This window comes from Convolutriloba macropyga, chromosome 8 (genome assembly GCF_964194025.1).
Source record: "Convolutriloba macropyga chromosome 8, txConMacr16.3, whole genome shotgun sequence".
Taxonomy (NCBI): Eukaryota; Metazoa; Xenacoelomorpha; order Acoela; family Convolutidae; genus Convolutriloba; species Convolutriloba macropyga.
The window spans coordinates 60,630,723-60,644,313 of NC_134475.1; the positions used below are offsets into that span (position 1 = coordinate 60,630,723).

The window sequence follows — 13,591 nt, forward strand, 5'->3', positions numbered from 1 at the left end:
CCTGTCGGTCTTTTTATGCAATTTTTCGCTTGACCAATTTTTCGTCTGACCCATTTGACTTTTCGACCTCAAAAACGGGATAAACAGGTAGCGCCCAGCGGCCATTAAGTGCTCTTAGAGTCTTTCAGCTCGTTAGTCTTCAAGTATGCGCTTCACAGAAACTGTTTTGGAGATTTATACTTATGGTATGAAGGGAGGTTTTTAGTGGCTGACTGTTAGACTTGAAAGAAGTATCACTTGATATAACCCAATTAAAACTGTACGTGATTGCCCAAAACAAGGCTCTATGTTGATTATGTTGTAGTTTAATGAAAATTTGAAAAACAGAAGATGAACTTATTTGAAAAAGTTGAAAAGATTGCAGAAATCCTATACAATATTATGTTGTCGGTCAGTTGAACTAAGAGAAAAATATACAAACTTAATTTTTTTAGCTGTTAGGCAAAGCGAACTTTTTATTGAAAATAGGCGAAAGCTACTTAAAATATTTGAATACTATACTTCACTGAAGTACAGTATTCAAATATTTTAATTAGCTTTCACCTATTTTCGATAAAAAGTTCGCTTTTTGGTAAAAAGTTCGCTCGACATTGATATCAATTGGAACTTAGTGAAAAATTTTCTACGATAATTTGTTTGTTGAAATTAGGCAAAAACAAATAAGAATCTTCAAGATGGTACTTCAAAGACCACCTGACGCCATGAAATCAAGTTGATTTTGCCAAAATCAACTTGACTTCATGGCATCAGGTGGTCTTTGAAGTACCATCTTGAAGATTCTTATTTGTTTTTGCCTAATTTCAACAAACAAATTATCGTAGAAAATTTTTCACTAAGTTCCAATTGATATCAATGTCGAGCGAACTTTTTATCAAAAAGCGAACTTTTTATCGAAAATAGATGAAAGCTAATTAAAATATTTGAATACTGTACTTCAGTGAAGTATAGTATTCAAATATTTTAAGTAGCTTTCGCCTAATTTCAATAAAAAGTTCGCTTTGCCTAACAGCTAAAAAAATTAAGTTTGTATATTTTTCTCTTAGTTCAACTGACCGACAACATAATATTGTATAGGATTTCTGCAATCTTTTCAACTTTTTCAAATAAGTTCAAATTTCATCTTCTGTTTTTCAAATTTTCATTAAACTACAACATAATCAACATAGAGCCTTGTTTTGGGCAATCACGTACAGTTTTAATTGGGTTATATCAAGTGATATCTATTTCAAGTCTAACAGTCAGCCTCTAAAAACCTCCCTTCATACCATAAGTATAAATCTCCAAAACAGTTTCTGTGAAGCGCATACTTGAAGACTAACGAGCTGAAAGGCTCTAAGAGCACTTAATGGCCGCTGGGCGCTACCTGTTTATCCCGTTTTTGAGGTCGAAAGTCAAATGGGTCAGACGAAAAATTGGTCAAGCGAAAAATTGCATAAAAAGACCGACAGGACTAATATAATTGCTACAAACTTCGTTTGAGAGCAATTAATGAAATTCTTAACCAAAACAAAATAAAAACGAGATTAACTAATCTACTTGAGCATGAAAATATCATAAGTAAATGGAATTTTTCACATTATCAGTCCCAACCGGGTAACTTTTGTGTTATAAAGACAATTTGGAAGAGCAGAACTGATTTTAGACAATTGTTTTCAAGATGGATCGAACTTTTTCAAAGAAGAATTTTTTAAGAGTGAAGTAACGGACAAACATTTCATTGACCCAGAAACAGTTAAAGAGCACTATTTAATTACATAGTTGATTACTTTTTGATATTTGATATTTCAAACATTGGATATTTTTATTTTCATACCTCCGCATTAATGTCCCATTTTAAGAAACTCTCGAAAACCGGCAATCTGTTCGACAATTTGTTGCCTTAACTAAAATCCCTGCTAAATCAATAAGTTAAACCAAATAACTTGACAAATAGCAGTCTTTACTATTGAACGCCCATAGAATAAACAGATATTTTCAGCCTTGAAAAACAATTGTGAGATGCTGAAGATCAAATTTATTGATACTATAACTCAAACGGAACTTCCAACCCGGAAAGCCAAAATACATTTTTGATAAATTATATTTCAATTATAATTGCGTAACTTCCATATGCCACCTTAAAATTTTAAAAGCACATATTTATGAATTAAACGTGAATACTCCACATTTTTTAGTCCATTGTCTCAGCCCGTTGTTTTGACGCTCGCCCCAAATATCCGCAAACAAAAATCAAAACAAACATTATGGGAAGACCTGTTGGTAAGAATGTATTAGCTGTGTCCATGATTGGGTAATGGCCCAACTTTTCCTTCGTGAATGACATCAAAAGACAAGAAACGCCCACGACTATAACTAGGCTGATGAAACTCTTTAATTGTTGGGCTACAATGTTAGTAGTCTTCACAGTTCCGCTAAGGAGATGTATAAAGGCGGCTGTTAGAATGAGATATGATATTGCAACTATGAACGTTTCAGTCCGGCATTGATTTCTGCGACCTGGCCAGCAAAATCTTTTCCGTTTAATGATTTCACATTTTGGATTTTTGTTCACATTTTTAGCAGTTTAAATTGTAACTAAGGCTGATTGTAATAGCAAAATGAAAAACTTGTATCAGCGTTTCAAATTACGGTTCACAAAAAAAGTTTAGATTTATCAAAAGTTAAAATTCAGTAAAATTACAGCAGCAGTAGAAAATAATGTCGGCCTGTGAAAATTTGATGCACAGCGAATTATTATTTATACATCACAGCCATTGTCGCCCCGCCAGGAGGTCACAACCATTGTCGCCCCGCTCCACAAAAATATTGCCCCCATTGTAATTTTTCGGTAATTGGGACGGTGGAGGGGTGCGGGAGGTCGGCAAGCTTGGTGCGGGGGGGGGGGGGGGCTATTATCGGAAAAACCCCACTCTTTCTTCCTTTTTTTATTTAGACGGAAAAGATTAACCTGCCACTAAATAATGCCCGTTATGTCCAGACACTGTCGCCTTTCTCATGTAGTTCCACATTTGACCAGACAAGTTGTATACGATCGCAATTATGACCCAAAACCCAACCTGTTTCTGAAGAATGCTACTCTCCCCATCATTTCCGTTTTTCCCGGGTTTATCTGAATTCGACGTGTCATCCGGTGAGAAGAGCTTCGTAAAATAGGAGGAAGTTTTGATAGGTTGCTCCACACGGTTTAAGCTATTTCGTCTGTGCTTTCCCATTTTTCCAAATTCTGTATACTGAATTTTTATTTTGCTTTTTCTGTAAAGAGAACAATTATGTTAACAATCTTGTAAAATTGTCACACAGCAGTGGGAGTAGATTGAATACCAGCAGACAAACAATAAACCCCATTTTAAGCAACCAGGAAAACAAAATTTCTGGTTATCCCTCTATCTTTGATATTATACAGAGCACAACAAAGTAATCATGAGTTCATACGTCTTAAGTTTAAATGCTTCATTTTTACATAAGGAATATTAACATGCTATTATAAAAATTTGGTGGGTCTTTCCCATTATAGTCCCCCATGAAATTATGGGGGGGGGGGGGTTCCAAACCCAAGCATATTTGCAAAAATTGTACAACATTGCTGGCAGATTGCCAGACGAAAACCGCAAAATACAAAATAGGCAGTTAAGACCTCCTTGATTAGAAAAATATCATCAAGGCCAAACGCAGAGTGGGAATCAAAGAAATGAGATTCTGATCTAAAATTATATCGTTGTTTGAACCAAATCTTGGATCTATTCTGTTTTGCCCCCCCCCCCCCCCCAGCTTAGTAAGCATACATTTTTTATGACCCCCAGGCGCACGTGCTATTTTCTTACATAGTAACGTACTATATAACAACATATAATCTGTAACTGGGGGTCATAAAAAACACTGGAGGGGGGGGGGGGTGAAACAGAATAGATCCCAAATCTTAAACACTGATTCCCAATCAATATAAACTCAAATAGTCAGTTTGGCTGACGTCTATCAAAATTCGGATCTATTATGCCCCCCCCCCCCCCCCAGCTAAGTGAGCATAATTTTTTATGACCCCCAGACGCACGTGCTATTTTGCTTTTTTTACATCGTAACGTGCTATATAACAACATAGAATTTGTAACTGGAGGGTCATAAAAAGCACTGGGGGGGGGGGGGCAGAATAGATCCCAAAAATTCAATCGAAGTATACCTTCTCAATTTACATTCAATAACTGAGTGAAGAAATCTTATTGAGTGAGTTGAGTCGTGTATGGTCAAAAAATCTAATCAAACGATTAACGCAAATGTCAATACAAAATGCAGTAACAAATGACCACACAAAAATTCAGCTGCTGAAGGGATTATCTTGCCAAAAAACAGTCGCTGCTTTAAATGCGTTAAACTTTGTGGTCAAATGATCTCAACTAAAAATGAGGACGATATGGATGGAAATAAACAGAGACTACGATGACATTTTTTTATGACTGTAAACAATACTGCTTAATTATGTCATGGCGCGTGCTTTGCAAGATGAAGTGGACAATGTATTGGACAGGGACATAAATGAGAAAAAAATTGTTTGGATCTTTTTCTATTTGCCCCCCCCCCCCCCCGGTACATCATGCACCCCCCGATACAGACCACGTGCCATTAATACTAAATCATTATGTAAAATATGGTGCATGCGTGCGGGGGTGCAAATGATATGCGCCCACTAAGCTGGGGGGGGGGGGGCACAATCAAACAAGATTCAAAAATGGGATCTATTCTGTTTCGGAAAATGTTAGGAAAAATCACACTTGTGATCTTAGCTAGCGTGTAGTTTTCGGCATGAAGCACAACATCAGCTTAATAGATACGATATCCACAAAGTCGAAACCCTAATGTGGAGAGCAATGCGTAAGGTTTTTTCAAACACTGCCCAAAAATTAGCGTAATTTTTTGTCGAATTGTAGAATTTTGTGGATCCCCCATGTAAATTTACGCCCTCACGCACACGTACCATTTTTTACACAAAAACAATTTGTAATTGGGGGCATCAAAACACTTGGGGGGGGGGGGGGGGTCGAAACAAAATAGATCCAGATGTTTTTCTGTAAAAGTAAAGGGTGCTAACTAACTTTTGATGTTGATTATAAGTGTAAAGTTTACCTGTTTTGGTTTGCAAGGAAACTTCTAGTTTATCAGCAAAATGCAACTTCCAGCTAACAGTAACCAAACAGTTGCAACTTCAAATCCAAAAATTGTGGTGACTTTTGCGTTTTGTTAGTAAAAATCAGTTTTTATTCACATACAAACAAATTTACTCAGCGCGTAACTGCATGACGTTCTTATTGCTATTGTAAAATGAATGCAGCTTTTGTATTTGCATGTTGAAGCAAATCCGAAAATAAAGAAAGCTTTCTTTTCTCAATTTTTGTGGTCTTTATGATTGCTACTAATAATGCGACAAGCTCGTCTAACGTAAACGAGGTAAGCTAATGACCAAAAAAGACGGGTACTTGCCATTATAGCCCAGTCCTCATAAAACTATGCACCACTAATAGACGTTTGCTGGGGGACTATTCAAAGATTCAGGATCTCGTCCGATGGGATTCGGATCTACTGTTTCCATTGGTCCTCCAGTGTTTTTAATGCTTATGTCCAGACCATGCTTATGTCCAGACCGTCTCAGACGGAAAATGTCTATGTCCAAACCGTCCCAGACAGAAAGAGCTTATGTCCAGACTTTCGTGCGTTCACGTCCAGATTTTTGTGCATTATCATGTTCAGAATATCGTGCGTTCAGCAGACTTTCGTGCGTTCATGCCCAGAGTTTTTTTTCTAGCTACATATTTTTTAGCTTTTTAGAGCGTACATTCTTTAAAATTATCGGCGTCTCCAAATTTAACTTGAATTGAGATGACGTCCAATATAAACCCTAAACTATTTAAGATCAATCTTGAAGTCTAGCATTGATTTGTAAAAAATCAACACTAAAAAACTCTAAATTAGGTTAGAAAGCGCTCAAAGCTAGTCCTTTAGTATATAAAATCAATGCAAAAAACTGTAAATCTGTGTAAGGTCGAAACTAAATTCTGCGCGTTGAATATATGTAAGATCACCGCCAAAAGCGCTAAAAATGGTAATATTAACGCATTGATTGCTTATCTATCTCAATATTAATGTATTCAGCCTGATTCTTACTATGTGTTGCGGTTTTTTGTGTTGCTCACATGTTTTCCCGGTGAAAAAGAAGAAATATTGCACGCGCTGAGAATTTAGTGCAAAAGCACCGCAATGAATTGATTACAAACATTCCAAAATTAGAATTCGAACGCAAATTTACAGAACTTTTCGTCGTAAATGCATTGATTGCGTAGAAATCTGAAAGGTTTCTACCCCATTTTGCTTGCATATTTTTACCAGGTTCGAATCACCGCACACTTGCTACCATCATTTTCCACTTTATCACCATATTTTAGTTTCCTTCAAAACTGTTTTGTTTCTCATTCGGAATTTAACATCTAAATGAGGCCAAAGGAGTTGAATGCACTAAATGTTTTCAATTCTTGTAAACTTGAGACGTAAAAAGCTTATTTAAGGACAAAGCTACATCAAAAACTTGTAGATTCCATTATTTACAAATTGACGAAGTATTCGAAGTCCTGACAAGAATTTTTCCAGGTCAACGCAATATCGTATGCAGTTCATTTATGGTACACTCGATGACTAGTCTCTTCTCAGATCATTTTGAATTTCTAACACAGGAACGATTGGTCCACGTTCAAAACCAAACAAAGAATTCAATAGCTACTACGCGCTATTATAAATAATAGAAAGCTTGGGTAATTAAGCGAAATGAGATTTCAGCAAATTATCAAGAGACTTAACAATGACCTTGGCGTGCAAAAAATAGTTCAAAAGTCTTTGAAAAATTAAATCAATTCTAAGATTCCTCAGAATTTTTTATTTCAGATTATCAAAATGCATCTTAAAACGCAATTTACTCGCAGTTTTACCTCTACATTTCGTGCGTTGACGTCCAAATTTTTGTGCATTATCATGTTCAGAATATCGTGCGTTCAGCAGACTTTCGTGCGTTCATGCTCAGACTTTTTTTAACTACACATTTTTTTAGCTTTTTAGAGCGTACAACCTTACATATTATCGGCGTCTCCAAATTTGACTTTAATTGAGATGACGTCCAATATAAACCCTAAACTATTTAAGATCAATCTTTAAGTCTAGCACTGATTTTTTTTAAAAAATCAACATTAAAAAATTCTTTTACTAAATTAGGTTAGAAAGCGCTCAAAGCTAGTCCTTTAGTTTATATAAAATCAATGCAAAAAACTGTAAATCTGTGTAAGGTCGAAACTAAATTCTGCGCGTTGAATATATGTAAGATCACCACCAAAAAACGCTAAAAATGGTAATATTAACGCATTGATCGCTTATCTATCTCAATATTAATGTATTCAGCCTGTCTTACTAAATTTTGCGGTTTTTTCTGTTGCTCACATGTTTTCCCGGTGAAAAAGAAGAAGTATTGCACGCGCTGAGAATTTAGTGCAAAAACACTGCAATGAATTGACTACAAACACTCCAAACTTAGAATTCAAAACGCAAATTTACAGAAGTTTTCGTCGTAAATGCATTGATTGCGTAGAAATCTGAAAGCTATCTACCCCACTTTGCTTGCATAATTTTACCAGGTTCGAATCACCGCACACTTGCTACCATCATTTTCCACTTTATCACCATATTTTAGTTTCCTTCAATACTTTTTTCTTTCTCAATCGGAATTTAACATCTAAAGGAGGCCAAAGGAGTTTAATGCACTAAATGTTTTAAATTTTTGTAAAATTGAGACGTAAAAAGTTTATTTAAAGGCAAAGCTGCATCAAAAACTTGTAGATTCCATTATTTGCAAATTAACGAAGCATTCGAGGTCCTGATAAGAATTTTTCCAGGTCAACGCAATATCGTATGCAGTTCATTTATGGTACACTCGATGACTAGTCTCTTCTCAGATCATTTTGAATTTCTAACACAGGAACGATTGGTCCACGTTCAAAACCAAACAAAGAATTCAATAGCTACTACGCGCTATTATAAATAATAGAAAGCTTGGGTAATTAAGCGAAATGAGATTTCAGCAAATTATCAAGAGACTTAACAATGACCTTGGCGTGCAAAAAATAGTTCAAAAGTCTTTGAAAAATTAAATCAATTCTAAGATTCCTCAGAATTTTTTATTTCAGATTATCAAAATGCATCTTAAAACGCAATTTACTCGCAGTTTTACCTCTACATTTCGTGCGTTGACGTCCAAGTTTTTGTGCATTATCATGTTCAGAATATCGTGCGTTCAGCAGACTTTCGTGCGTTCATGCTCAGACTTTTTTTAACTACACATTTTTTTAGCTTTTTAGAGCGTACAACCTTACATATTATCGGCGTCTCCAAATTTAACTTTAATTGAGATGACGTCCAATATAACTCCTAAATTATTTAAGATCAAATTTGAATTCTAGCATTGATTTTAAAAAAAATCAACATCAGAAAACTCTAAATTATAATAGAAAACGTTCAAAGCTAGTCCTTTAGTTTATATAAAATCAATGCAAAAAACTGTAAATCTGTGTAAGGTTGAAACTAATTTCTTCGCGTTGAATATATGTAAGATCACCGCCAAATATAATTACAACCCATTGTCTTGGCTGCAACTTGAAACTCGTTGAAAAAAAATTCAATTGATCATGTATTCAGAGTCAGCTAAGCTAGCCACAAATTGGATATAGACAAGGCAACTGATTCTTACGGCATTCTGAGTACATTAATATTTAACAACTTTGAACAATGTTTACATTATAAGTAAACAACACCACGAAACGTTAACAGTTTGATTTATGGTTGATCAAACATATTGAAATCTTGACAAAGACAGTATATGAATTGAAAATACCCAAAGTAACATTGGCCTCTTTTTATTTAGGTCATAAAGGACAGCAATATAGCCGCCCCAGTTTTTATTCAGTTTCCAAAAGTAACATTATTTGCGGTTATTCTTGACCGATATAAAATTTTTGCAGGTCCCAGTTGACTTTTAGGCAGAGCTGTTTTTACCACTTAAACATCCTTTTTGAAGAACTTCTCAACTCTAACCAAAAGAAAATTGAAATGATGAGTGTACTTGTCAGTTATCCAAACAAGATCTCCTTTCCTGGTCTCCTCTAGCTCTTCCTTCGCCAATTATTCCATTATTACAAAGTAGTAAGATAATCGTTCATCCACTGATTCCAAATTTCAACAAGGACACTCTGTTGTCTCGAAAGAGATTTCTGTAAATATTTGGTGTACCAGAATACAATGGTTTTGGACAAATTCACGTTAACTTGACAATTTAAGACGTAATTTGGCCCTAAAGGCTGAAGATTGGGAGTGTCACTGCTGACTTTAGTAAAAGGACCGTTGTTTGCAAGCTGTTCTACGAGACACAAAACCGTTCGCAATTTGTCTTTTTTCAAGATTTGCATTCCTAACACATTAAACAGCGCTTTTATGAAGGATCGTACGAATCTTTCCCATAATCCAACAAAGTGAAGATCTGCTGGTGAGATGAAAGATCACTTGATGCCTGAAACGGATAACTTGAATGTGATTTCATCTTCGCGAATTAATATGTCGTGCTACTGCAACAAAGTTTGTACCATTATCCAAAATGATTGTCTTTCGCTGACAACGTATTGCAACGGGTCGATGGACTGCATCAACACCTGAAGCAGCGTCCAGGCTGTTGACTAATTCTAAGTGCACTGCACGTACATTTAGGCATGTGAACAGGCATATCATTAATTCACTGTCCGTCGTAACATTTTTACGTCGAAAGGTCCGAAATAGTCAAACACCCGTGTTTCGAAATAGTCGTACATTATTCAAAACTCTGTTGATAGAAAACCGCTCATTTGTGGTAACTTGCTGCTAGTAAACAAATGACATGGTAAAAAAATTATGTTTAAATGATCGAGGGACAAGGGACTTTTCGGAACTCAAATATAATATAACACTTTTGAACTTCGCTTCCACTATCTTAGAGAAAATCATGGTTTATGACTCTTAGTAGCTCATTAGAGTCAATGAAAGGAAGCAATGCAACAAGGCTGCTGTTTGAAGAAATCGTTTTGCCAGACAAAACAGTTTCCCTAGTGTTGCATCACTTTATAATTTTCACTCTGGAGAAAGTTCTTGATGACATCATCAGCCTCTCATAGCAATTCGTAAATTGGCTTGGATCTATAGTTCCAAGACAAAATCCATGAAGCTGTTCTTCGCAATCGATTGAACTTTCTAAAGCTTCCCCAGTTTACCTTGTCTTCACTATCGTGCTGAGCCATACAAACGCTAACGCCCATATCTTGCTCAGCTGGGGGCTAGCTGTCCCCTTCTCAGACGATAGGTCGTTTCAGCAACCCTGGGCTTTGAATCCAGTTACTTGTACCAACTTCGTTTAAACAAATTCCCTGAGTTCCTAAATCGGCTTGATTCCTCGCATTACTAAAATTGCTGTTACTTAACTGTTTAAGAAATTAACAAATCATCCTTATAAGAATAATATGAGGTGAGTCGACTCGCTCGATTAAATTTGGGCGCCATTCGCCAACTGTTGACGGAATATAATGCCATTTGTCAACTGTTGACGTATCCTGTAAATCTGAATTACAATTGGCTACAAATTTGGATGGTTGCTTGATGTTGCTTGATATGATATACTGTTGTATAACCAGACCCGACAAAAGTTTTGTTAAAATGAGGATAATATTGTTCAATGATAGCCACCTTCAATCTGTTTCGAGTGACTGCTGCCACTACTTTCAACTCCTGAGCCGTGTGATTTTTCAATGGAGTGACTCGCGTTTTGCCCATGACGGACGAAACCTTTGGTTCTGCTTCTCTGGTTTTTGTAACAATGTAAGCTATAGCACAGAAGAAGAAGAGTCTTCAGTGAAGTTAACAAAAAACGTGAAACTCAATAAAGACACTTTCATTGCTTGTTTCACAACCTCTCCTCGAAATCTTCTCTTGCATTCAATTCAACATTCCACACTGCAAACTGTGTTTTTTAACTTCCATCAATGTGGGAGTCCTATTGTTGTCGTTTTGTTTGCCATTTTCCTCTCAAAGTATTTAGTCCTCTGATGACAAGCGCTGTTAGGAATCCAAATGGGTCAAAAACACTTGAAAAAATTAATAAGACGTTGAATTGGGTTCATTTGCTCTCTGGCTCAAATTCCATGATGCTTTTTCAAACTTTGAGTGTGTCTGAGACATAATTCCACTAGAGACCAAGTACCGTCAAGGTTTCATCGGGAACTTCATTTTGGTCGAAGTTCGTCGCCCATTTGTTGAAATTGAAACCAAGAGTTCTGTTGATGCCAATTTTACAGCTATTGTTGTTTCTTCACTATTTTCAGAAACTAACAAATCAACCTTATAAAAATGTGAAGTGACTTAACTCGCTCGTGCCAATTCAGATGCATTATCCAGAGGGCATCGTTGTAGAACAAAATTTGCATATGTTGGAGACAAATTGGCTCATGCGTAACAATTTGAGCTATTTCGTCAATCCACAGAAACCGCAAAATTTTTCTGTCGTTAGGCTTTGCCTAAACTTGAAGACACATTTCTTCGATATCTGCTCTTTTCACAAATTGTTTTTTCAATATCTTACTGGAATGCATATCAAACTTGCGAACAATCTGATCACGATAAGAGCACATCAATCAGCGAGTAATCACAATTGTTTTTGCAACATTGCAAACCCTCGTCAATTTATCGGGTTAGTGAGGATTCTATAACGGGTGACGTGGAGCATACCGCAAAGGGTGCTGACAAACAACTGTGGGGAAGCTTTCTGTTTGCGTTTCACCAAGCTTAGTAAGGACGTATTATTTGTTGTATCCTCGATGAACACATACTATTTGTCCCATAATAGTTAACTATGTACTGCACTTGTTTTGTCATTGAGGGTACAAAACGTAAGGGGTGTAAAACAGAATTGATCTTCCATCTGCCTTTTTCTGAAGTTTGAGAATTTTGGCATATTTGACGTAATAATGCTTCAAGTAGAATAAAAAAACTTGCGTGCTACCTCATACAAAAAAATTAGTAAATGGGTTTTTTTGAAAAAGCTTGGACAATTTTTTAATAGGCTGGGTTTTTAAATCCATTAAAATCCGTTTAAAATGCGAAAATTTTTTAGTTGTTTGAAGTTTGTGAAAAATCAAACAACGATAAGCTAATATCGAATCTGGTAACGATTTGCGATTAAGGTCAATGATACCAAATACGATTGCCAATGATGGAAGGAACCCTAAATATCATTAAACGTGAACACAATTTGAACAAAAAACAAAACTTTTAACTTTTTTTTAATAACCCATGCCGAACTAAAGCAACAATAATTGTAAAAGAATTAGATGAAAAAAAAATATTGATATCGGTGGAAAATGACAACTGGGAGAGAAAGAACAAGTACAATATTCGCTCACTAGACTTATATAGAGAAAAAATCTGATACGTTTAAGCATCAACATTTAAGGAACTACTCCACTAGGCCAGATAAATGCATTCGACGCTTTTCGGAAATCAAATTCAAACTGGTCGCACGGATTCTCACATTTTTCAATCTCATGTGACAACGGGTGTCAAAAAATTTGAAACGATAACAAATTTATCAGTTAGGATCTTTTTTTGTTCGCGCCACAGCAAGCATAGTAAGTGCATAATTTTTGTTGGATCCTCCTGAACACTTGATTTTTATTTCATAATAGTCAACTATGCATTTGCACATGCTCTGTCATTGAGGATACAAACGTAATGGGTGTAATAGCAGAAAATATCCGCTTACTCCGAAGCTTAACAATATTGGCAATTTTGAAGTTATAATGCTTCTAGTGACGGAAAAAACTTCGCTGCTACCTCATACAAAACAACTGGGCGTTGTATTTGAAAGATGCTCAGAAAAATCTTGAAGTGGCCTAGTCATTTATATGAATTGAATTTCGTTTAATATGCAGAAATTTTTCAATACTCCAATGAATGTGAAAAATCAAACAACGATGAGCTGATATCAAATCCACAAAAAAAGAGACTATAATCAGTTTCACCAGAATTTTTTTTCTTTTGCCGATGATGGGAGTCACCCTAATTTTTTTAGCTATCTGAAGCCAAACTAAAGCAACAACAAGATGTATATGAATTAGAGAAAAGGGAAGAGTCTGATATCAAAATGGCAAGTAGGAGCGAATTGAAAAACAGCAAGATTTTCTCACTTGACTTAGCTACCAAAAAAGCGATACGTAGCATCAACGCCTTTAAGAAGTACTCAATTTGCCGCGATGAAGGCTTTCAACGCTTTTTGAAAACCAAATTTAAACCATTCACTCATATTGTTACAAGGTTTTTATCGCATGTCAACACAGGTAACAAAAAAACTGGAAGAGATTACAGGATTATCAATTGAGGTATATTTTTTGCAACCCAGCCAGCTTTATGATTTCATAATACTAGTTACTTCCCTCATAAGCCTATGCAACCTTTTTCACAATTATTTATTTATGTAATTACACGTGCGTTGTCATTG

General features: G+C 35.8%; 1 protein-coding gene across 1 annotated transcript; it reads right to left on the bottom strand.

The window, feature by feature from the left end:
* Positions 1-2,066: 2,066 nt before the first annotated feature.
* Positions 2,067-5,289, bottom strand: LOC142344238 (uncharacterized). Its single transcript, XM_075395793.1, has 3 exons — positions 5,116-5,289; positions 2,948-3,252; positions 2,067-2,496 (listed from the first exon to the last, which is right to left on the bottom strand). The coding sequence occupies exons 2-3, from the start codon at positions 3,210-3,212 to the stop codon at positions 2,171-2,173; spliced, it is 591 nt and encodes a 196-aa protein (XP_075251908.1). The 5' UTR covers positions 3,213-3,252; positions 5,116-5,289; the 3' UTR covers positions 2,067-2,170.
* Between the last annotated feature and the right edge of the window lie 8,302 nt (positions 5,290-13,591).

Excerpts from the sequence above, each read along its gene's own strand:
- LOC142344238 (XM_075395793.1), bottom strand. The coding sequence starts at position 3,212 with ATGGGAAAGCACAGACGAAATAGCTTAAACCGTGTGGAGCAACCTATC. Across the intron at positions 2,497-2,947 it reads CGGGCATTATTTAGTGGCAG|GTCGCAGAAATCAATGCCGG; the intron begins GTTAATCTTTTC and ends TTTGCTGGCCAG.